Here is a 26,705-nt window from a genome sequence, read left to right as displayed (position 1 = left end):
GAATGAGTGGTTTCTTTCAAACATAACAGCCAATGAGTGGTTACATGACTTTTTGTTGGCAAAACTTCCACATATGCATAGTTGGCTATAGCTTGAAAAATATCTTTATTTAGCAGTGTAGTGTCTGATATAAGCATGGATATCATTATTATCTTTGAATCCCATGAAGTAACAAGCAGCCACCCCTATGCTGAATTATTCAAACCCAGATAAGCTTTATGGCAACATGACCCCCCCCCCCCCCCCCCCCCCCCCCCCCCCCCCCCCCCCCCCCCCCCCCCCCCCCCCCCCCCCCCCCACCCCCCCCCCCCCCCCAATGCATGAAGTGTCTGCAGCTGACTAAAATGAAAAATATAATCGCTGACAAGTTAACAAAGGTGCTCGCCAAATACCAAGTGAATTCTCTATATGGCTGGCAATATAGCTGGGAAATTTGCCGATTAGGTGTCTCATTTCCAGTCACCACCGTGGTAAAACAACACTTCAAGAATTTTGGGATGGAAATGCATGCTATATCAAATTTATCTTCATTTTGTCAGGTTTTAGCTTCTTGTCTACATCTAGACAGAGAAGGTATTCCAGTTAAAAACAGTGTGAGAGCAACTTCCATCCATCATACCAATGAACTAAATATATATATTGGTTTGGTTTATTCCAAAATGCATAGGCCTCAGCCCATCGCATATTAAGGCTACAGAACACAAATCAGGAGAAAGACAAAACATGTTAACGCTATTTACAAAAGACAGCTACGAAAAACTACACAGAGAAGTATTAAATCGTTTCTCGTTGGTTAATAAAGCCATCTCTAATCTTATACGCTTTGTGAATAAATATTGACAATTTGTAAAGAACCCGATTGTTGTTACTTGCTAAGAGATTAAAAAACTTTTCTTGTGTTGAATGTATTCTGTAACCTAAAGGTATCAAATCAACTCTCAGTTCTGCGTATAATGGACAAAGTAAAACAAAGTGAAATTCGTCCTCTACCAGCGAATTTCCTATACTACTACAATATGGACAAAATCTCTGATTCGCAGGTATGGGAGGATTGCAGTGTCGTCCGGTTTCAATTTGTAACATATGGCTTGAACATCGGAGTTTGGCAAGATCAACCTTGAATTTTGGAACGTTAATACACGAAAGATAAAGTTCGGGATTGAGCATGGATTTAAAATGGACATAGCTGCGAAGACGTGGCGAATCATTGATTGACGCCGACCACTCTTGCCTATAACAATCCCGTAAACGGTCTTGAAATAGATTAAGAAATAACTTTGGATCTCCTACTCCTTGTTCAAGCCAAACGATACCAAAACCATATCGAAATAACATCTCACGCACTTTAGTTACCCAATTCACTCTGCCTGCCAGGTCTAAATCTTTCAACATTTCGTAGCAAGCTTTTGGGTATCGGTTGTTATTCATAGCTACAAGTTTTAGCCAATAGGCGATACATCGTTTCATGTAAATACACGACAGTGGATATCTACCACATTCCCCAAGCAGTACTTCATGGTTTACACTAGAATTTACACCAAGTAGAAATCTACAAAACTTAAAATGTACATTCTCAATAACAGGTGAGTATTCAAAGCCCCATATTTCAGCTCCGTAACAAATTACCGGAGCAACACATGTGTCAAAGAGTTTAAATGCTTGTGAGAGGGGGAGCCCTCCTAATTTCTTGAAAACAATTTCTATCTGATAAAGAGCTTTGTTTCCTTTCATGCACAGATTACTTTTAGCTGGTGACCATGAAAGTCGTGATGACATTAGCATAACCAAGTAGTTGTAATGTTTGACAACATTTACTGGAGAACCCATGTAGAACCATTTTTCATATCCCCTCAATATCCCACCGTTTCTAAATACCATGATTTTGACTTGTCTAAATTGACCGACATGCCCCACTGATTACAAAATATCTCAAGTTTGTTCAGCTTTCTCTGTAATTTTATAGGCAAATCGGCAACATCCGTTACATCATCAGCGAACATGAGAATTCCAACGTTGTCAAAGTTCGAATTAATTGAAATCCCCCCATTTTCTATATACATATATGACGCAAGTTCGTTGATAAAAAGACTAAATAATAGAGGACTGAGCATGCACCCTTGTCTGGTTCCCACATTACAGTTAAAATAATCGGTTAGTCCGCCATTACACAGAACACTTGACTCGATGTTATTATACATGGATCTAAGGACTTTAAGTACATTCCCATGTAAGCCATAGGATATCAGTCTATGCCACAAGTACCTGTGAGTCACCCGATCGAAGGCTTTAGAGAAATCTATAAATAAACAGTACATGCGGCCTCTTCTTTGAGAAAGATACTTTTGTACAATAGACTGTAACGTGAAGATATTGTCAATCGTACTGTAGCCCTTACGGAAACCAGCTTGTGATTCAACAATGATATGCTGTCCTCTACCCATTTGACCAGACGCTCGTTAATAATTTTAGTAAACATTTTGCTCATACATGATAAAAGGGAAATGCCACGAAAATTGTTGACGTCTGTAAAACTACCTTTTTTGTGAAGGGGATAATAATACCTTTACCCCAACTCTCTGGGAATACACCTAAAGCAAGAATCAAATTAAACAGTTCACAAAAACAGTGTTTCAAGACATCATTACAGTTCTTGAACATTTCGTTCACAAGTCCATCAGGACCAGGAGACTTAGAGTTCTGTAAGGCGTCGATACACTTCGAAACTTCCCCGATAGTAATAGCTCTGTTAATGTCCGAAGGAGTATTATCGTCGCAGGCAGCACAAAAAGCATCGTGGTCTGCTAAATCAAGGGCAATTTTCCGTTCAAAAACGGCATCCTGGACAACAACTGAATTATTTAGTAGCGTGTTAAAATAATCAAACCATGCATTTGTTGTGATGTTATCAGCGGTAGATACCGACTTATTGCTTCTTATTTCTTTAATTGTCTTCCAGAATTTCGTATGATCGTTCGCGTGATGTAATAAAGTGTCCCGTTGTTTCTTCTTATAGTTTTCCGCTTTCATTTTACATAATTCTTTAAATAGTTTTCTGGAATCAGAGTACTTTGTTAAGTCTTCTCCCTTATTTGATTTACGAAATGTATTTAAAAGTTCGAACTTCCGGTCTCTAGCGCGAGAACACTCCTTGTCCCACCATGGTTTGTTAGAGGGTATGTCTGTTGTACGTCTCTTTCCACTTGTAGTCATCATGTCCTCCCAATGAACTAAATGTGATATGTTGAAATTATGATGCAATCTGCAATTTTGTATTTTTTTGGCAATTTTTGTCATTTTTGGTCAAAAAATGTGTTTCTCAAAAACTGCTCCTCTGATAGCTTTGACATTTGGTACACAGGTTCCCAGGGGTTATCTTATTCATGATCATTGAAATAATAATGAAATCTGCAATTTTTGCCATTTTTGGTCAAAAAATCTGTAAAAACCTTCAAAACTGCAGGTCAGACAGCTTTGATATTTGTGATAATAGGTCCCTAGGGATGACCTTTTTCAGATTCTTTCAAATTGTGCAGAAAAATGCAAATTTGTATTTTAGGGCAATTTTTAGCTACTATAGACTATATAGTCTATAGAAGCTATTGGGATTGGTATCCGTCCGACGTCAGTATGTATGTATTTATGTATGTATGTATGTATGTATATATGTCCGTTTTTGAGGCGTCCGTCCACTCAAATATCTTGAGAACCCTAGTACTTACTGATTTGATATTTGTTGTGTAGATGCAAAATATGATTATGAGAAACTAGTTTTTTTTAATTTTTTGATATTGTTGAAAATATGCAAATTAGCACCAAAAAAGGCGCTTTTGGTAAAAAATCATCTTCTTCATAACCACAGGTCAGCCAGCTTTGTTATTTGGTATACAGGTCCCTAGGGATAACTCAACTTAGATTTGTTCAAATTTTGATGAAATATGCAAATCTGTATTTTTAAAGGGAAAAAGTCAGCCATTTTTCATGAATTTTGTTTAATGCCAGATACTACTTATATTGTTTGACATGTTGACATGAAAGATACTGAATGAATGGGTGATGATGCTTATATTGGACCCCGGTTTTAGACACGATACATGAAACCATCACGAAAATGAATTATTGGTCATGACCATTCATTCATTTTCGCTATGGTTTCATTTAATATACGCATGGTCACCCATTCATTATCTTTCAACATGTCAAAGAATATAAGTAGTATCTCGTATCAAACAAAATTCATGAAAAATGGCCGACTTTGTCCCTTTAAGGAATTTTTTGGTCATTTTTGGTCAAAACTTTATTTCATCATAACCGCTCGTATACAGGTCCCTAGGGATGACCTAACTTAGATTTGTTCACATTGTGATGAAATGTGCAAATTTGTATTTTTAAGGAATTTTTTGGTCATGTTTGGTCAAAAAGTTATTTCATCAAAACCACTTGTCTGACAGCTTTGATATTTGATGTACAGGTTTGTAGTGATGAACTGAAGTTGATATATCAAAATTATGATGACATCTGCAATTTTATAATTTTGGAGCAATTTTTGCCATTTTTGATAAAAAAAAATGTTTCAAAAACTGCTCATCTGATAGCTTTGATATTTGGTACACAGGTTTGTGTAGGGGTTATCTTATTTATAATGCATCAAAATAATGATGAAATCTGCAATTTTTTATTTTTCGGGCAATATTTGCCATTTTTATAGGCATAGATGGTAGTTTTCTATGCTGGCTATGGATGAATGTCTGTGTTTATAGGGGGTTCTGTAAGGAAGAGCCATACTGAAACAGTTCTCCTGCCTTAAGAATACACTGTACTGCCAAAGGACCTCTGCTCTCACTTTATAAGGTATTATGCTATGCATGTCCTCTGTACCACCTATTGTAGCTTCAGGGACATTGGCCCTATGTTTAACACAACTGTCTGAAGACCAATTGTGTTATTGTGGTTACCTTGACCGATGTCCGACAGTAAAAATTTTCTGTAAACGAAAAAATGTCAAAAACCGCTGAATAGACTGCATTGATATTTGGTACAGATCTTCCGACCGTGTTCAAGGTTCCAATTTGTAAAAATGGAGCCAAACGGAGCAGCGGTTAGATATTTTGGGAATTGCTAACCCCCTTTTTTAACTAATTGATTTTTAGGGGTCTTTCATATATGTATTTTTGGAAGGTACACCAATCCTGCATTTTGGAGTGTTTTATGAGGTGTGGAACAGAAATGTGGTTTTGATGAATGTTAGAAATATGCAGGATGGCTGATTCGAAGTATCAGAGATTTTCATGCGCTTTTGGTAGTAAAATTGATAAAAAACAACATAATTAATGTTTTAAATTTCTCACATTTGTTATGACCCTTAGCATTTGTCACCTGACTTCATCACAGGACTAGCTACTGGACTTGTTTACTGGCGCATTGATTTTCGCCACGTCAAATATCGACCGTTGGCATTAAAAAAACGTGTTTTAAAAATGTTACCAAATGGGAGTGCCTCTTTAATTTACAATTTTTGTGAGATAGTGAAAATGACGGCATTTATGATGACATGCCTGCATAACGAAACGAAGCTAAACGATAGCAGTTAGACTTCCATGACAGTATACTTACCGTTGTCTCTCCTGGTCCTGCACTTTTTTTTCATTTTGAAAGTCTGTCAAAAATACGGTTGCTTCAACAGGTTCTCTACTCATCGAAATTTACCAATGTAACTTTACTCAAAATTCAATCCTTTATTGTACCATCGTTCACTCAAATGAACGGCCTCTGCTATGGTGTTTTGTCTACGAGACACAGCATGGGCACCCCGCAGTGTTTTTGACAAACAAACTGTAAGATGATCCAATGCACTAGCGATACCGCTGTTGGCTAATCACTTGGCGATATAGGGATATTCCCAGCGGTTTCCCTATGTATATAGGGACTTCGGTGTTCCAACTTTTATTGCGCCAGGAATAAAACTCAATATTTGTTCGGTGATTGAAAAATCCAAACTTCACTTACTTGTTTTCACTACGCTGTGACGCAAAAATGATGAAAGAACCCATAAGTACCTGGATGACCCATGGTCAAGAAATGTTCTAGTCATAATGTGGTTGTACCCCCTAACGACTATTTACCAATCAATAAAATAAGCCAAACGGGGTCTTATAATGGGGCGGGATCTTATAATCAAATGGATATGGTAATACTGTGTGATTGTCAGCCATTGAATTCCATATGTCTGCTTCCTTGCCAACTTTACCTATAACCTGTAAGTTCATTTAATTGAGCCCCAAGCATCACTACTACTGTTAAAGTCATTTTATAAGACGCATCTGCATTATAAGTTGATTGACTTGAGTAGGATGAAATCCTTAAATTTTCAAAAATGGAAAACGTATGCATTATAAGTCGCACCCCTATTCCAGCACAGCTGTCACACTACCAGCCACCATTGAGGTTGGCTCTATTCATCAAAAGTTAAAACTTTGTTGTTCCTTGGGGTTCAATAAAATTGAAACATGTTTCTCAACCATGGGCAACCACATCCTGCAAAAGAGAACTACCATAAGCAAACTCTTCTTGTAATTATCTTTTAAAGTTATTTATTCAATAAAGGTGAACTTCTATCAGTAGGGCCCTCCCCCCCACTCCTTGAAAAAAAATAATCTGAGAATTTCCATGTTATTATAGTGGTAATGCCCTCTTTAAAAATGCAAAAAGTACATATTATAAGTCGCACCCCATCTCTTGAGAAATAATTCGGGCTAAAAATTTGCAACATCATAATAAAAGACGCGTCTTATAAAATGACTTTAACGGTAATATTCTCAAAAATACCAAACTACTAATTGTTTGTGACAAAGTTTCTGAATTAATTAGAACTGTGGAAACACATTTGTCATGCTGTGTGAGCACTGAAAGTGACCATGACCAAATTTGTAATGGTATCTCATGGGTAGAGAACAGAATTTTACATAAGTAGTTCAATAACAAATGTATTCATCAGCAAGGCCACTAATATCATGTGTTCATGCATTTCCATTACTTCATTTAGCTTTCAGAGTTGTATGACATGATGGAGAGATGGGATAGCATTGCTGAAACTCTTCCAAAGATAGTTGAAAGACTGACAAGCCTGAATGAACTCCACGAACAAGGTAATGCTACACAAATGATGTGAAGATTTCATAAATTAATGACAAAAATAAAAAGGACAACAAGGAGATATTTTAATGTCTATTTGTTCCTGTCTTTTAAAAATGCACTCTGTCTGGCTCATTGCTAAAGCCCTGGCAAAGCGTTACCTGCAGTAAGCTATGGGTCCTGTTTATGTTGTAGGTTTTGCCTTTATAGGCTTTGAAGTTAAAGGGGAAGTTCACCATGGATGATTTTTAGCTACTATAGACTATAGTCTATAGAAGCTATTGGGATGGGTATCCGTCCGGCGTCCATCGTCAGTCTGTATGTATGTATGTATGTATGTATGTATGTATGTATGTATGTCTGTTTGTGAGGCATCCGTCCACTCAAATATCTTGAGAACCGCAGTACTTACTGATTTGATATTTGTTGTGTAGATGAAAAATATGATTTTGAGAAACTATTTTTTTTTATTTTTTGATATTGTTGAAAATAGGCAAATTAATGCCAAAAAAGGTGTTTTTGGTAAAAAATCTTCTTCTTCATAACAGCTGGTCAGACAGCTTTGTTATTTGGTATACAGGTCCCTAGGGATAACCCAACTTATATTTGTTCAAATTGTGATGAAATATGCAAATGTGTATTTTTAAGGAATTTTTTTGTCATTTTTGGTCAAAGTTTGACTTACATTGTATGTAATTCTTGTACTGTAAAAACCCTATCAATTCACCCAGAAAAAAATAATTAATATGTTTTTAAATAATTGAATTAATTAGGAAATCATCAAAGCCAAAATAATTTTAGTGTGGAATTATCAGAAAGTTAAACTTTTTTTGACAGTTCATAGTGAATTGAGGATTAAAACATGTAAAGGCAACTTTCCTGAATCCCAACTTTGATATATTCTGAACCACCATTTATGTTATCTAAAAGAAATTGCTCATAATAGTTTGTCATGATAGGGTGGTTAAACAAATAGAGATAGAGAAAGTTCTAATTTCCATACATGGTTGACTTGGTAAGGATAAAATAAGATTACTTTTGGAGCAAAAAAATAGAGTGGTCAATTAAAAGAGTGGTCAAAGTGATAGGGTTTTTATGGTAAAGCTGGGCTGTAAGATTCCTCATGTGCTATTTATAGCAATTATGCAATCTGTGTAAACAGTGCAAGGAAAGTGTAACATGATTCCTTATAATGCTTTTGATGACCTTGAACTTCTTAAGTTTCAAACATTTGTCTCTTTGGTGTGCTTTCTCTGAGTACGTACAGTCTCAACTTATTCAACAGAACTTACTTACAATGTAATTTGAAAGTTAAAATGTGCTTGGTTAATAGGATGAAACTACTGATATTAAAAGATAACCAGCTCAAGATTCTTTATAACCTGACAGATATGCTGTTTTTTTTATGACGTAAATCTTGATTTAAGCAAGTCTTGTTTACTTTAATTAGAATGTAATTAACTCTCGTTTATTTGCTATTGTAGACTAATATAGTCTGATGAAATATGCAAATCTGTATTTTTACGGAATTTTTTTCCATTTTTGGTCAGGCCATCCTGAAATGAGCTATCAAAGATGTCCACCTTCATCAATACATGTGTCACAAAAGGTTATTTTCTACATAACACAGCAGAGCTCTGTCAACTGTTGAGTCGCTTGTTTTTTCAAAACCGCTGGTCAGACAGCTTTAATATTTAGTTTACATGTCCCTAGGATGACCTTAGTGAGATGATTTCATACAGTCAGGAAATACTTAATTTTGTATCCATGTCTATAGTAGCTTCAGGGACTTTGGCCCTATGTTTACATATGTGGTAGCTCTATACTCATTTACCCAGGAAAAACTATTTTCACTATTTATAACTCGCACAATTTTTAGCTCCTCAGTTTTATATACTGAGGAGCAATTAGAATTGAAAACTAGAAATGGCGGCGTCAAATTTTACTTCATTCTGTCAAGACTTCCTTCTGTGAAGATTTGGCAACTAACTTCCATCTGTGTGTCCATGTGTCATGTGATAAACTGCGGCGTCAACTTTTACTTCCTTCTGTCAAGACTTCCTTCTGTCAAGATTTGGCCAACTAGCTTCCCTAGATGTGTAGCTGCGATTTTTACAACATTAACACAGCAGGGCTTGATGTGGTCTTGTTTACATCTTTAATCAGCTACATGCTCTCAGTTACACAACACACCAGGGCCACTCCATGAATGTCAGACAGAGAAACATAAACAAATCACCACACTTTGCAATGTCATGTATCTTTCATTTTTATTTGTGATGAACAAGTGAGCGTGAAAGTTCAGGTAGCTTTTGGAATTGACCGGCTAGACCAGCATCCTATAAACTTACATGTTCAAAATACATTTGTAAATGTATTCGTGGAGTTCCTGATTGGACTCAATGGTGCACTGCAAGAACCTTTTCAACATAACGATTCTAATAAAACGTAAAAAAAGACAGTTTGTTACAAGGCATCCTTTTCACTGAAACACTTGCAAACATGATTATGATGTGTTCTATTACTTGTAGCTCATTTCATTTATGCCATTTAGACAAATTTTTCACTATTATTTCTATTTTTAGCTTTAAGGTATTTTTAAAGTTGTAACAGCTCTAGTACTTTCTCTTTCGTTCTGTTTTTGAGGTATACTGTGATGAGAATAATAGAATCTCACACCCCCAAGGACCTGGGATCAGATTTCTCACACGAGTTGGGGATATTTTGTCTCACACGAGCCGCAGGCGAGTGTGAGACAAAATATCCCCAACGAGTGTGAGAAATCTGATCCCAGGTCCTTGGTGTGTGAGATTCTTTTTCTCACATGACCACAAAATGCGTTAAATTCATATTGGACACGTACAATATTATCAAAAATCGTGACAACTCTGTCGTCTGCCACTGTACTTTGACCTGCTTACGTTGTAGTTCTAGTCCGTATGTTACTCGTCGTGCCATTGGATAACATTTTGCGCGTGGAACAAAACAGACTGCTTATCATCCAATCAGAGGTCGTGTAATATTTACTGCAGAGTGTGGGACGGTTTCTGAGAGTGTGGGATCGATTTATCCCACACTCTCGATCCCGCACTCCCAGCAGCCAGGAATGTGAGAATGTTCCCGTACAGTATTTCATGATTCGATTCATCTGTAAGAACTAGGATTGCAATGATCAGACCGTTGTAAGCAACAGATAACTTATCATTGTGTCCAATTGGCAGGAATTCCGAAAATTGTTTAATATGTAGATTCACTGAGACTGGACACGCGAAAATTTCAAAACCTTCCTGAACTTTCAAGCTCATTTGTTCATCATGAATAAAAAAGAAAGATACATGACATTGCAAAGTGTAGTGATTTGTTTATGTTTCTCTGTCTGGCGTACAGTGGAGTGGCCCTGGTGTGATGTGTAACTGAGAGGTGTAGCTGATTAAAGACATAAACAAGACAAACAAGACCGCATCAAGCCCAGCTGATAATGTCGTAAAAATCGCTGATACACAATACCTTGGCTAATTAAGTTTTGCAGCTTGATCGGATTTCACTCTAACTGGCTGTCAACTTCAATGTGTTTTTGGTACATAGAGAAAACTATGGGAGCAAAGTTTTTCGACAAAATGTCACATGACCAGCCACTTCCTGTGTTAATTATGCACATACCTAATTCTGGGCTTAATAATAGAGCTATAGTTCTGATTTTTGGTGTGTAGGGATAACTATGGGATACAATTTTTTTGACAAAATATCACGTGACCTTGATGACCTTTGACCCCAAATATACATATATGTCCATAACTCAGTAACCACAAGGGCTACACCCTTCATATTTTGTATGATGGGAAACCTTATGACGCCACAACCTTTACCTCATTAATTATTTACATATCTAATTTTGGGCAAGCCAATAGAGCTGGAGGTCTGATTTTTAGCTCCCATAGCCATATGTATATATGGCAATGGAAGCTATTCTTATAGGCTAGGGAAATGTCTGTATGTATGTATGTCTGTATGTCTGTGTGTCTGTATGTCTGTATGTCTGTATGTCTGTCCGTCAACATCAAAAACTCCAAAACCGCTGTACATTTCATCTTGATATTTGGTGTGTACATGGATGATGGGCTGTAGATGAGATTTTGTTCAAATGAAGTTGTCATTGCCAAAAATATGCAAATTAAGTGAAAAAATGTAAAAACAGTCAAAATTGAAAAAACTCAATAACCACTGAGCAGATTACATGAAAAATTAGCATGTAAGTACTTTGGGCTGACATGAAATGATTGTGCAAATCTTGGGTCAGTATCTTGGACTTGCTATTTTTCATGATTTTTTTTGTAATTTTCTCCCATTTTTGGTCAAAAAATCTTCTTCTCTGAAACCACAAGTCCGATTGATTTGAAACTTGGTATGGAAGTGCATAGGAGTGACCTTTCCCAAATTTGGGCAAATTGTGTTGAAATTTGCGCATTTTTAGTTTACACGTCCATAGACTCCCATGTATAAGGCGGATCTCCATAGACTCCATGTATAAGGCCATGAAAAATAAAAATTTAGTTTCTCATATTGCAAAAAGGATGTAGTGACACAATTTTTAGTCCCCGTGGATGAAGTCCAGTGGGCTTATAGATTGGGTCATGTCCGTCTGTTCGTCCATCCGTGAGTCCATCCGTTCATGCAGATATCTCGGATATTTTGACAAAATGTCACGTGACCTTAGTGACCTTTGACCTGAAATATACATATTTGTCCATTACTCAGTAACCACAAGTGGTACACCCTTCATATATGGTATGATGGGACACCTTATGACGCCACATATTGTACCTCATTACTTATGCACATATCTAATTTTGAGCGAGCCAATAGAGCTAGAGGTCTGATTTTTGGTATATAGGGATAACTTAGCAAAACAATTTTTTTGACAAAATGTCACGTGACCTCGGTGACCTTTGACCTCAAATATACATATTTGTCTATAACTCAGTAACCACAAGTGCTACACCCTTCATGTATGGTATGATGGGACACCTTATGACGCCACATATTGTACCTCATTTATTATGCGCATATCTAATTTTGAGCGAGCTAATAGAGCTAGAGGTCTGATTTTTGGTACATAGGGATAACTTAGCAATACAATTTTTTTGACAAAATGTCGCGTGACTTCGGTGACCTTTGACCTCAAATATACATATTTGTCTATAACTCAGTAACCACAAGTGCTACACCCTTCATGTATGGTATGATAGGACACCTTATGACGCCACATATTGTACCTCATTAATTATGTGCATATCTAATTTTGAGCGAGCCAATAGAGCTAGAGGTCTGATTTTTGGCAAGTGTAATTACCTTTGGCCAAGTCCTTCAAGCCATATATGCCGAGCTGTGAAAGCTCATCAGATATGCAAATTATAAATTAGCTGACATGAAAATGTGAAATGACTTTCGATATTGTTTTAACCAGGTGTAATCATCAATGTACATAGCATGTTTTGCAAACTTTGATCAAGAAAATCCCAATATATATCCCTAATAAGCAAAGTTCATTAACCCTTTCACCCCCAGTTCCCTGTATACAGGTCCAACTTTACCATAGAAAACAATGGATTTGGGACAAACCATGGTGGTGAAAGGGTTAAATATGTAAATTAGGAATTGACTTAAGTAAAAATGCTTAATGATTGTCAATAATGTTGTATCATGGTATCTGCAATATATGTAGCAAGTTTTGTTAACTTTGGTCAAGTGAATTCAGATATATATCTCTAATTAGGAAAGTTCATTAAATATGCAAATTAGGAATTGGCTGAGGAGAAAACGCTTAATGACTTTCAATAATATTGTATTATAGTGTCTTTAATGTACATAGCAAGTTTCATCAATTTTGATCAAGTCAATTCAGATAAATATCCCTAATTATGAAAATTCATTTAATATGCAATTTAGGAATTGGCTGAAGTAAAAATGTCTTTTGACTTTCAAGAATGTTATATCACAGTATCTTTGATGTATATAGCAAGTTTCAACAGCTACAATCAAGTTAATTCAGATATATATCCCTAATTGGGAAAGTTCATTAAATATGCAAATTCGGAATTGGCTGAAGTAAAAATGCTTAATGACTTTCAAAAATGTTGTATCATAGTAGCTCCAAATACATGTAGCAAGTTTCATCAACGTCAGTCCAGTCAATTCAAATATATATCCCTAATTAGCAAAGGTCATTAAATGTGCAAATTAGGAATTGGCTAAAGTTAAAACGCTTAATGACTTTCAATAATGTTAAATAATAGTATCTTTAATATACATACCAAGTTTGGTCAATTTTGATCGTGTCAAATCAGACATATATCCCTAATTAGGAAAGTTCATTAACTATGCAAATTAGCAACTATCTTTCATGTAACCCCTTAATGGTTCCCACTGCTGATATATCTTGGTGTGATCAACATTTGTAGCAAATCTCATCAAATTGTGTGTAGTCGTTTTTAATGTATATCCGTTTTTTCTAAAATCATTAATTATGCAAATGAGCAAAAAGTAAGCAGGCAACACCCACCAAAAACTAATCAGTTCTTGCCATTTGCTAACTGAATATATGTACCAGATTTGATACTGATCTGACAAGGAGTTTTTTAAATATCGGACCAACAGCCAGACAGACAGACAGACACACACGGACACACAGACAGACAGACAGACAGACAGACATGGCTGCGACATATGCTCACTTGTGTAAACACGTGAGCAAAAAACTAACTACTCACTAGTCGTTAAATAATAATGTAGTAAGCAACAATGTTGCTAATAAAATAGAAATGTTCAAGTACAAAAAAGAATTAAAAATAACGTTACTGTAAACTAGTACAACTCCTCGAACGAAACGCTGAATGCAACACACCACGTGTATCGCCACCAAGCTACGCAATGACAATTCACAGCAAGCTACGGAACGCAGCGCGTTTCGTAGCAAGGTCAGCAGCACAACTGAAGTTACGCATGCGCAGTGCATTCTAATGTGATTCCTAGAGTGTTGATGACGTAATAGAATCTGTGTTGGTAGACTGGTGATAGAGGGACTGTGCACTAACATTACTACCTCTGATGGCATAATAAATGGTGCAATGTGAAGTCAAATTTATCGATAAACGTATGCAAAACAGACCTATTATTGTAAAGGTCCTCTTTGATAATAAAAGTGTTGGACGACAAACAGCATAAATACAAACACATTTATCATCAACACATCACAAAGCAATGGACACCATTATTTGACATCAAACAGTTCTCTCTATCCAAAGTCCATAATATATATCTATCTATTCTAATACAATTCCCTTTAAGACCTTGTGGTGCCAAGACTATACAAGCCACTACCTTTGTTACTATTTTTGGATTACTAGTTATTTTTTTGCTATAAACATCTTACAAATATGTCATCTGGTTGTTTTTCAATACCTTTCACTAAGATATCATATTCAGTAAATTTTATTTGCATTTCACAAACTTGTCTCCTGTCACATTTCTTATCTATTTAACATTTCAGTATGCCAATAGCAACAACTATCAAGCTTCAGCGTCTTTGGCATGAAAATGGGTTTATATTTCACATTGTGAAAAATTCCTTTCAGCTTCGCTGCAAATTAACTCATCGGTCATTCTTGATCATAGAGAGTTATATAGTTTGTAAATGTCGCAAATAAGCTATATGTGTCAGTTGTGTTCCATGCCATTGGCACTATTTTTATTCCATGGAAACCGTATTTGATACCCATACTATACTTGAGTAGTCTGTAGTATCAAAAGTTCTATTTTTCTTTGCAAATTAACATAAACCATCTTCTAATTTCAGCTTTACAGTTTAGCCAAGCACTGAGTCATCTTGATTCCACTCAGACACAAATATCACAGGCAGTCAAGGCAGAGGAATCTGTGCTGAAAAAGGTAAAAAATAAATCTTCTAAACATTGTAGACCAGCTGTTCTACTACCTATAGATTAAGTACTTAGGTACTAAGGGGTGGACCATTTGATATCCTTGGGGGTCTGGAAGATTTTTTTTGGGGGGGGGGGGGCCATTTTTTTTCCCACATGTTCCACTGGATGTTATTTTTTTTCCCTCGTGAATCCTGGCAAAATTTTTTTTGCATTCTTCTTTCAAAGAATTTTTTTTAATGCAGTGATGTTGCAAAATCAATCTGTTTGTCATACATCAACAGACTTGTACATTAGTGCAAAGTTTATAAAGAAACTAAACTGTAATTGGAATAACATGGCACACTGACTTAACATGGTTCTGCCTGGCGAGATTTGTGTGACAGTTGATTCAACAATCTTTGATGTTTACACTTGTTTGCGTTAGAAAGATTATGTTCATAATATAGAAGTTTATTTAGTGAGTTATTTTAAAGTTAAAGTTATTTGTTAAAGATACTTAAACTAAATGTAATGGTTTTTAGTCGCCACGGACACCGTCCGGGGGGACTTATAGGTTTGGTCATGTCCGTGTGTGCGTCCGTGCGTGCGTGCGTCCGTCCGTCCGTCCGTTCACGCAGATATCTCAGAGATGCCTGGAGCGATTTCATTCAAACTTGTGTTACGTGCAGAGAAAACGAACAAAAGGGTGAACTCAGCAAATAACGTTTAAACAGAATTTATTACAAAATAAAACTAATTGCTAAGTCAGGGATAGAGTACAAGCTTTAAAAGTGTACAGACTACTTATCTCAGCTGGGACGGCAAAGCTCCAGTCTCAGAGTTGTAACAGTCAGTCGAATGAATGAACAGTCCTTTGGCTTGCAGGCTTGAAGCTGCACAAAGTCCACAGTATAAATCCAGCGTTGACAGTGAAGGTCTTGAAAAGTCTTGAGAATGACTACTGCTGGAGTTTAGTAACACACAAGAGACACGATCCCAAAAGTCTGACTGGAAGCTGTGCACGTCCCTTTTATAAAGGCATGTAAGAACAATCTAGAACTTTTATTGACATGCTAATTACTGTTCTAAAATTATCTCCCTTACACAACTAATCAACTTTCCAGAACATTCCAAACATGACTAATTGAATTCAAGGTTGTGAGGTCATCAAGGGCAGTGACCTTGGGAATGTTCTAGACTAATTGAACTCAGGTCATGATGAGTGTGGGGTAAATGACCTACATAACACACCCCCTCTTCAAAAAAGAAAATTTTTCAAAGAAAAATCTTTCTTTTACAAATGTAATCTTGAAAAAGATTTAAGTACTCAAATTTTGTTTTACTCTAAAGTAAAATTTCTTGAAAGTGAACAACAATAAAATTTCTTGAAAGTGAACAACAATAAACTCTAAATACGAGAGAGACAGTCTGCAATTAAATTGTCTCTGCCTTTGATATGTCTAATGTCAAGATTAACTCCTGTAACATTAAACTCCATCTTAGCAATCTCTGATTTTTGCCTTTAAATTTCTGCAGAAAAACAAGAGGGTTGTGATCAATATAAACCACTATTGGCTGATTTGAAGAAGTAACATAAACTTCAAAATGCTGTAAAGCTAATATCAAAGATAAACACTCTTTTTCGATTGTAGAGTAGTTTCTCTGGGATTTGTTAAATTTGCGTGAAAAATAGCAAACAGGATGATCTATACCATGACTATCCTCTTGCAATAAAACAGCACCAGCAGCCGTATCACTAGCATCTACAGCTAATTTGAATGGCAAAATGAAATCTGGTGCAGACAACACTGGGGCACTTTGCAGTATGGCTTTAAGTGTATCAAATGCCTGTTGGCATTGCTCTGACCAAACAAACTTTACTTTCTTTTTAAGTAAGTTAGTCAAAGGCTCAGTAATTGTGGAGAAATTTGGACAGAATTTTCTGTAGTAACCAGCCATACCGAGAAAGCGCATCAGTTGTCGTTTGCAGTTTGGTATGGGAAAACTTGAAATGGCACTGATTTTGGCATCAACAGGTTTTACCTCACCCTGTCCTACAGTATGTCCGAGGTAAGTTACCCTTGCCCAACCAAACTCAGATTTGGCAAGGTTGACAGTCAACATTGCTTTGCTCAGTCTCTCAAAGAACTTCCGCATGAGCTTGATGTGTTCCTCCCAGGTGTCACTATACAGGACGACGTCGTCAACGTAGGCTGCACACCCGTCTAGCCCGGATATGACGTCGTTGATCATCCGTTGGAACGTTGCCGGAGAGTTCTTCATTCCGAATGGCATCACCTTGTACTGGAACAATCCTTCTGGTTGTTAACAAAGGCGGATATTTCACGAGCACGATCCGTCAGAGGGACTTGCCAAAATCCCTTCAGTAGGTCAAATTTTGTCACATACTTGGCTTTTCCCACTCGGTCGATGCAGTCATCAATCCTCGGGATTGGGAAAGTGTCTGTCTTTGTTAAGGTGTTGACCTTCCTAAAGTCCGTGCACATACGATAACTGTGGTCTGATTTGGGAACAAGTATGCACGGCGAACTCCAGTTACTTTTACTGGGTTCAATAAAGTCATTGTCCAGCAGGTATTTGACTTCTTCCTGGAGATATTTTGCTTTTGTTGGATTCAGTCTGTATGGATGTTGTTTTACAGGCTTACTGTCCCCAACATCAACGTCGTGATAGATGACGTTTGTCCTCGTTGGAACATCTTGAAACAGGTGTTTATATTCGTGGAGCAGTTCTTTCACCTGTTGTTGTTGTTCTGGCTGGAGGTGTGCCAACTTTGTAGACTCCAGCTTCTCCAGGATTTCTGAGTTCTGAAGCTTGACCGAGCCCAGCTTTGAGTTTAGAGTATTTTCACTCAAGTCAGTTTCAGTATCACTATCTTCATAATGGCCAGAACTGACGGTACTGACAGGCTGAGTTATAGTAGGATTATCCCTATCCAAATATGGCTTAAGCATATTTATGTGACATAGCTGTTTTTGTTTTCGCCTGTCAGGTGTTATTATGATGTAATTTAAATCACTCAATTTCTTATCGATTAGGTATGGCCCAAAGTAACGAGCATGGAGTGGTTTGCCAGGAATTGGAAGTAGAACAAGAACTTTTTGACCTGGTTCAAACTTCCGTTTTGAGGTGCTTTTATCATATCTGGTTTTCATTGACTGCTGAGATGACTTAAGATTTTCTCTGGCTAATTCACATGCTTTAGAGAGTTTTGTACGAAAATCTGACACATATTGCAAAATATTCAGACAATCATCATCGTCTGATAGGAATTTCTCTTTAACGAGCTTGAGTGGGCCACGGACTGTATGTCCAAATACAAGCTCAAATGGGCTAAAACCAAGAGACTCTTGAATTGACTCTCTAACAGCAAAGAGCAAAAATGAATTCCTTCATCCCACTGCTTCTCTGTGTCAAAACAGTAGGTCCTAATCATGTTTTTCAAAGTTTGATGAAATCGCTCAAGAGCACCCTGACTTTCTGGATGATAGGCGGATGACCTATACTGTTTAATGCCTAGCTGATCCATTACTTGTTGAAAAATTCCAGACATAAAGTTGGAGCCTTGATCGGACTGGACACATTTAGGGAGGCCGAATAAAGTGAAAAATCTGACTAAAGCTCTCACTATAGTCTTTGTCTTTATATTTCTCAGTGGTATGGCTTCGGGGAACCGAGTTGATGTACACATTATTTGTCAGCATGTACTCATTTCCTGATCTTGTTTTTGGTAGGGGCCCAACACAGTCTATTAGAATCCTACTAAATGGTTCTTGAAATGCAGGAATTGGCTGTAAAGGGGCCTTTGGAATGGTCTGATTTGGCTTTCCTACCATCTGACATGTGTGACAAGTTTTACAGAAATGTGCTACATCCTGCCTGAGATTAGGCCAATAAAAGTGACTGAGAATTTTATGATAAGTTTTCCTGACTCCTAAGTGACCAGCCCAGGGGGTTTCATGGGCTAGGCGCAATATTTCAGCATGGTAGAGCTTTGGAACCACAATTTGATGTTTTATAGCCCAATCGTCATCAACCAAAACATCTGGAGGTCTCCATTTACGCATGAGAATACCAGATTTTGTATAATAGGAAACAGAGCTATCCGAAGTTTTACCTTCATCATCTACCCTGTCAAACAAAGACAAAATATCTGGGTCTTTGTGTTGTTCTGCAATGAGATTTGATCTAGAAAATGTCTGACTTTGGTCAGCAGAAGTTTTACTGGAAGTTTCAAATCCACGAGGGATAACGGAATGATCCGTGTCAAACACCTGACTGAGAAAGGTGTCATTTAAGTCAACATCTGTGACATTATTTTTGAGAGTATTTTGATTCTCGGAAGTTTTCTTTGACATGGCTCGAGTAATGGCACATGAAGGAAATAAATCGGGTATCTCTTGTTCAATTGGCTCTGGATCCTGATCTAAAGTAGGATTATCAGTCACAAGTGGATTAGTAATGACCTTGTCCCCAGCAAGGTCGTTCCAAGAAGAAGGTGAATCCCTTCAAAAGGCAAAAAAGGCCTAATACCTAAAGCCACAGGTCCAGAAACAAAGTCCGAAGACAAATAGACATTATGGAGAGGAACAGGAATGTAGTCATTACAATCTACCCCCTAATAAGAACTTTAGAACCTGAAAATGACTTTTCAGAAAACGGCAGGGTATCTGCCAACAAAAGAGACTGGGAAGCCCCGGTATCTCTTAAAATTTTGACAGGGGTAGCGGAAGAGAAATCACTAGAAAGTGATATAAAACCATTATGAATAAATGGCTCGAAAATACCCATAATGCTATCCTGAGAAGAATTGACCTTGACCTCATTAATTGGGGATAAGAGGGATTTAACCTCAGAAAATGTGTTGCACACATTATTAGACTCTAATTGAGTTGATGAAGAAATAAAGCCGGTTGGCTTAGATCCACTTTGACCACTTTGACCTTCACGTTTTCTTTTCAATTTGAAACACTCTGACATTAAATGGCCGTCTTTCTTGCAATAATTACAAGAAAGTGTACCGACTGTTTGTCAGAAGGAGATTGAGACTTGGGATCTGATGATGTGGAAGTGTTACTTGAATTTTGTGAACTGTTGTCATTTGATTTCCTACTCTCCTTTGAAAATTCTTGGATGAAAAGGAGGAGTTAAATTTACCTGCATTGTTTCTGTATGAAAAGGACTGGGATGGTTTGCTGAGAAATGAAGATTTGTGGGTCAATGAATAATCATCGGCCAAACGTGCAGCGACCTCCAATGTATCTGCCTTTTGTTCATTGATAAATGTCTTGATGTCACTCCGGATGCACCTTTTAAATTCCTCAATCAAAACGAGCTGTCGTAATTTGTCATAATTCTGACTGACCTTTTCAGAAGAACACCAACGATCAAACAGTTGTTCTTTTGTTCGAGCAAATTCAACATAAGTTTGATCCTTCACCTTCTCACAGTCCCTTAATATCTGACGGTAAGCTTCAGGCACCAACGCATAACCCTTGAGGATTAATTCTTCCACATAATCATAATCCGAAGCCTGCTCTACTGACAACTGGATATAAATTAATCTGGCTTTAACCACCAAAGCACTCTGCAAAAGCATAGACCAGGACTTCTTAGGCCAATTCAGACTCTGAGAAATGAAGGAAATATTTGTCAACGTCCTTTTCTTGAAAGGGGGAACTAACCTGAAATGCTAAGTGATGTCAAAATTGTCGGAAAGGAAGAATTTTCCAAGCTCTAAACGTTTTATTTCTAACTGTAGTCGATGTTCTTCCAATTCTCTCTCCTTTTCTCTCTGTCTTTCTTCCATTTGTAATTCTTTCTCTCTCATTTGTAATTCTAGTTTCTTGATCTCCAAATTTGTCTGCATTTCTAATTCTAATTTTCTGAGTTCAGAGGTAACTCGGGCTCATAATCTTTCAGGGTGGATTCCTCAAATTGGCCTAAATCAACTAGATGTTTGGCAATACGGTACTGTATTTCCCTCTTGCGCATAGATCTTTTGACTTCTACTTTAAGGAAATTGGCCAGTGTTATGAGGTTGTCTTTCTGAGGGAATTAAATGTGTCCTGATCAAGGTCATCCATAAATTCGTCTGGTTTAAATTCCGCCATGATTGGATTTCGCTGAGTTCACAGTATACAGTAGTTTTGAAAAGGCTGTCAAAATGTTGTCAAACGGCTCAAAATATTCGCTCCCGGACGAGCCCCCAATTTGTTACGTGCAGAGAAAACGAACAAAAGGGTGAACTCAGCAAATAACGTTTAAACAGAATTTATTACAAAAATAAAACTAATTGCTAAGTCAGGGATAGAGTACAAGCTTTAAAAGTGTACAGACTACTTATCTCAGCTGGGACGGCAAAGCTCCAGTCTCAGAGTTGTAACAGTCAGTCGAATGAATGAACAGTCCTTTGGCTTGCAGGCTTGAAGCTGCACAAAGTCCACAGTATAAATCCAGCGTTGACAGTGAAGGTCTTGAAAAGTCTTGAGAATGACTACTGCTGGAGTTTAGTAACACACAAGAGACACGATCCCAAAAGTCTGACTGGAAGCTGTGCACGTCCCTTTTATAAAGGCATGTAAGAACAATCTAGAACTTTTATTGACATGCTAATTACTGTTCTAAAATTATCTCCCTTACACAACTAATCAACTTTCCAGAACATTCCAAACATGACTAATTGAATTCAAGGTTGTGAGGTCATCAAGGGCAGTGACCTTGGGAATGTTCTAGACTAATTGAACTCAGGTCATGATGAGTGTGGGGTAAATGACCTACATAACACTTGGTACAAGGATTACTTCATATGTCATACATATGCACGTCGATTTGTTTTGTGATACGATCCAATATGGCCGCCAGGCGACCATTTTATTACCATTTTTTCATGTACAGAGCCACAACTCAGACATGTTTCAACCGATTTTGTTCAAAGTTGGTACAAGGACATTGACCAATGTCATAGATATGTACGTCAATTTGTTTTGTGATATGATCCAATATGGCTGCCATGCAGCCATTTTGTTACAATTTTTTCATGTACAAAGCCATAACTCGGGCATATCTCTACCGATTTTATTCAAAGTTGGTTCAAGGACATTGACTTATGTCATACATATGCACCTCAATTTGTTTTGTGATACGATCCAATATGGCCGCCAGGCGGCCATTTTATTACGATTTTTTTCATGTACAGAGCCATAACTCAGACATGTTTCAACCGATTTTATTCAAAGTTGGTACAAGGACATTGACCAATGTCATAGATATCCACGTCAATTTGTTTTTTGATACAATCCAATATGGCCGCCAGGCGGCCATTTTATTACGATTTTTTCATGTACAGTGCCATAATTTAGACATGTTTCAACCGATTTTATTCAAAGTTGGTACAAGGACATTGACCAATGTCATAGATATGCACGTCAATTTGTTTTATGATACGATCCAATATGGCTGCTATGCGCCCATTTTGTCACGATTATTTCATGCACAGAGCCATAACTCCGGCATATCTCAACCGATTTTATTCAAAGTTGGTACAAAGACATTGATCTATGTCATACATATGCGCGTTGATTTGTTTTGTGATACGATCCAATAAATTGAAATAATTGCCAATTTGCATTTACATGATGAACTTTTGTTTTTAGGGTGAATGTCCAGAAGCACTGCATCAAACTTCATGAAATATGGTACCAGTGATAATCTATCAGTGTTATGATAGGATGCAAAAATGTTTTGCAACATCCTGTTGATTAATTCCTAGTTGACTCATTTAATGACCTTTAGTATGGTAGCCTACATTGGTTTTATGTTTTCATCACCATGGAACTCATTCTTGACGATTGAACGCCATCTGTATCAAAGTATTTTTATCACAGACCTAATTAATGAAGAGGACTCTATCCTCTCTGAGGACTTGTAATCAAAGTACCCATTAACAAGTGGGGACTGTGTCATCAACGATGACTTGTTTATATGTAAAACCCTTGATTTTCAAAAGTCTTTGTTGGCATGAAAATAAATTCGTGGCACATTTCGGCCAGCCAATAAACCAATTTTCACCTTCAAAAATGAAAAAGGTATACTTGATTCCAACAATAAACCAAAAAGATGATTTTGTTCGACGATTCAAAATTCACGAGACTTGAATTTTCATCTTATCAGGTGTTTTTAGATAATAAGGTTCATCGATAGAGTATGTTATTAAAAGGACCACATCAAAAGATCGATGTCGGACAGGCAGGACTATATAAAAATCTAAATTCTGTAAGAGATTTTTCATCCGACAATAACGATATTCTAGTTTGATTTGGTTGAGAATTCTTAAAAAATGATGATGTAATTACATATTTTTGCTCCCTACATTGCCGTAATTGCAACTGGAAAACTTCTTTTTCTGCTAGTTGTCTGAAATAAATATTTTTATATTGTTGCATGTGTTTACATTACAGTGAATTATCTTACCGATAAGTTTTTTTAACAAAAGTAAATGTGTTTTTCATTAGAAAAATAATTCAATGAATTAGTCAAATGTCACCTCTCAGATGCCACCAGAGAACACCATTTCCACGACAAAATTTCATTTTTTGCCTTGCGAGAGGGGGGACACCCCCCCCCCTCTTGCGCTCTCCCCCTCGTTCGCTAAGCTCACTCACGGCTCGGCCGCTTCTCTCCCTCGCAGTACACCCGTTTACTTTCTTAAATTACCTGGCTACTTTTAAATATAAGGACAACACTGGTTCTGGTCTATTTGCTTAGTACTGATGAATGTGTTCATTTCACTAATCTAGATATATGTAGAACATTGACAGCAATTCTGTTTGGTTTTTAGCTCCACTGTCAGCGACGCGGAGCTTATCAAATAGGTTGATTTTCCCTCGTTGTCCATTGTCGTCCCTTGTCGTTGTCCTTCGTCGACCGACATCCGTCAACAAATGCCTTCTCCTCTGAAACCGCAAGTCCAATTGCTTTGAAATTTTATATGCAGTTCACTTGGGATGACCTCACTTATCTGTGTTTAAATTGTGGTGAAATTTGAATATTTTGGGATATTTTTTGCTGTTTTTGGTAAAAAAATCTTCTTCTCTGAAACCCCTTGTCCGATTGCTTTGAAATTTGATATGCAGTTTACTTAGGGTGACTTCAGTCAGATTTGTTGAAATCGTGGTGAAATTTGCATATTTGTATTTTTAAGGTAATTTTGTCCTTTTTGGTAAAAAATCTTTATACATCTTCTTCAAAACTACCAGTCAGATAGCTTTGATATTTAAAACATAGGTCCCTTGGGATGATTTTTTTCAGATTTATTCAAATTGTGCAGAAATATGCAAATTTGCATTTTTAAGGCAATTTTTTGCCATTTTTGGTCAAAAAATGTATTTCTCAAAAAGTACTGGTCTGGTAGCTTTGAAATTTGGTACACAGGCTCCCATAGAAGAACTAAGTAAAATATATTGAATTTCTGATGAAATCTGTAATTCTGTATTTTTGGGGCAATTTTTGCCATTTTTGGTCAAAAAATGTGTATTTCCAAAATTACTCATCTGATAGTTTTGAAATTCGGTAAATAGGTTTCTACAGATAAAGTATATGATATTTATTGAAATTATGATGAAATCTGCAATTTTGAATTTTGGGCAATTTTTTCCATTTTTGGTCAAAAATGTGTTCCTGAAAAAATATTGGTCTACTAGCTTTGAAATTTGGTATACAGGTTTCTACAGATAAACTAAGTAATATATATTGAATTTCTGATGAAATCTGTAATTTTGTATTTTTTAGGCATTTTTTTCCATTTTTGGTCAAAAAATGTGTTTCTCAAAAAGTACTGGTCTGATAGCTTTGAAATTTGATATGCAGGTTCCTACAGATGAACTTAATGTGATATTTGAAATTATGATGAAATATGCAATTTTGTATTTTTGGCAATTTTTGCCATTTTTGGTCAAAAAATTTGTTTCTCAAAAACTGCCAATCGATAGCTTTGATATTTGGTATACAGTTTCCAAGGGATTATTGTAATATATGATATATTAAAACTATGGTGAAATCTGCAATTTTTATTTTGAGGCAATTTTTGCCATTTTTCGGTCAAAACATTTTATTCTCAAAAAACTACTCTTAAGATAGCTTTGGTTGACATGTTCTTAGGGATGATCCGATGTGATATATTCTAATTATGATGAAATCTTCAATTGTGTATTTTTGCAGCTATTTTAGCCACTTTTTTCAGGCCACTGAAATGAGCTATCAAAGATTTCCACCTTCTTAATCAACCTGTGTCAAAAATAGTTATTCTCTACATAAACACAGAGGAGCTATATCGGCCGCAAGGTCGCTTGTTTCATGTTTTTCAAGCATAACTGAAATCTTGAATCAACTTTGCTCACATATCAACAAATGATTTCCATCTTGCTACATAATCAGTCCGGGTCAGCTCCAAAATTGGAGACTCATTATGATAATATATTCCGGCATTCAGCCAATCATCGACCAGATTACATCATTAATAAAGTACAGGTCACGCTGGGTCACAAATTACCCACCAAGTGTGATCGGCAGTTTTAGGCCGCTTATTAAGCCCCTGTCTTGTGAATTTCGACGAATTTCGACAGTCAACATAATCCACGTGTTCTGCAGAAGGTCATGTCCAACAAGGAGTCCGATTAGTGAACAAATATTCGAAATATTGACGATTCATTTCTACCCCCAGTTTATCGATTTCGCTCAAGTACCGAGAATCGTTTTGTGGATGTTCGTCATCTCTATTAGAAATACTGTTATAAAGGTTATTTGTGTAGGTACGCGTATAACATTTTGCAAGAAAGAAGAGCAATGTCAGAGCTTTAAAACGATACCTGTTTTGTAGTTGTCAAACGCAGACTAAAAATGGTACGCGATTTTGAAAATGTGTTGACAGAGTGGCCACACAACTGTTCCCCATACGGTAGAATTTGTATCGCTGCCATCTCCGATACAAATGGGGTATTCTGAACGATCTGTGTAGGTACACGATTTATATTTCGCAGGACTTCAAGCCAGAGTCTAGGAATCACAGCGATATATGGGGTTTGGTTGTCTTAGCCAGAATAAAACTGGTACGCGATTTTGAAATTGTGTTTTGACAGAGTGGCCTCACAACTGTTCGACATTATGACAGAATAAAGCGCGGGAGTTCGACACAGTATGGCGTACGTAACGAAGGACGCATGTGGAGGTTGCCAGGAAATACAATTTTTACTGATGGCGCGCTGGCCGCTGATTGGCTAATGAGAGGGGAAAATATTATGGTATAGCGTCTTCAATTTTGGAGCTGACCCGGACTGATAATACCATGTCTGTTTTGCTACCTGTAGAACTTTGAAAGGCACTGCATGATCGACCAGGCCACAGGGCATGCGTAATTAACAAATGTGACATGCTTGTGGTATCCAGTGGAGTGCACTAGCCAAATAAAGTGCAATAAATTTTGTGCATTGAAATAAAGTGAATAAAGTGCATTTTGGAAAAAAATTATCTGTCAGTTGTTTTTCCTGCTGTTTACATTTTCTATCATTTTATTTCTGAAAGAAGTTACTGTTTAGGTACAAGGTATGAGCAAACTGAAAGTCAATGGGATACGAAACAGGATTG

The 26,705-nt window shown here is 36.9% G+C and overlaps 1 protein-coding gene across 4 annotated transcripts in view; it reads left to right on the top strand.

Annotated features, from left to right (window-relative positions):
- The window catches only part of LOC139141351 (dynactin subunit 2-like), a 147,646-nt gene that overhangs the window by 114,179 nt on the left and 6,762 nt on the right, over positions 1 to 26,705 (top strand). For all 4 annotated transcript variants that reach the window (XR_011554156.1, XR_011554157.1, XM_070710985.1 and 1 more), the window contains 2 exons: positions 7,040 to 7,142; positions 14,981 to 15,072. Coding sequence is in view for 2 of the 4 variants with exons in the window: in XM_070710985.1 (XP_070567086.1) it covers positions 7,040 to 7,142; positions 14,981 to 15,072 (195 nt within the window). In the remaining 2 variants the exon portion in view is untranslated. The remainder of the gene's footprint in view (positions 1 to 7,039; positions 7,143 to 14,980; positions 15,073 to 26,705) is intronic.

This window comes from Ptychodera flava, chromosome 9 (genome assembly GCF_041260155.1).
Source record: "Ptychodera flava strain L36383 chromosome 9, AS_Pfla_20210202, whole genome shotgun sequence".
Classification (NCBI taxonomy): domain Eukaryota; kingdom Metazoa; phylum Hemichordata; class Enteropneusta; family Ptychoderidae; genus Ptychodera; species Ptychodera flava.
Note: the sequence above shows the minus strand (reverse complement) of the source record. Positions and strands in the feature narration are given on the sequence as shown.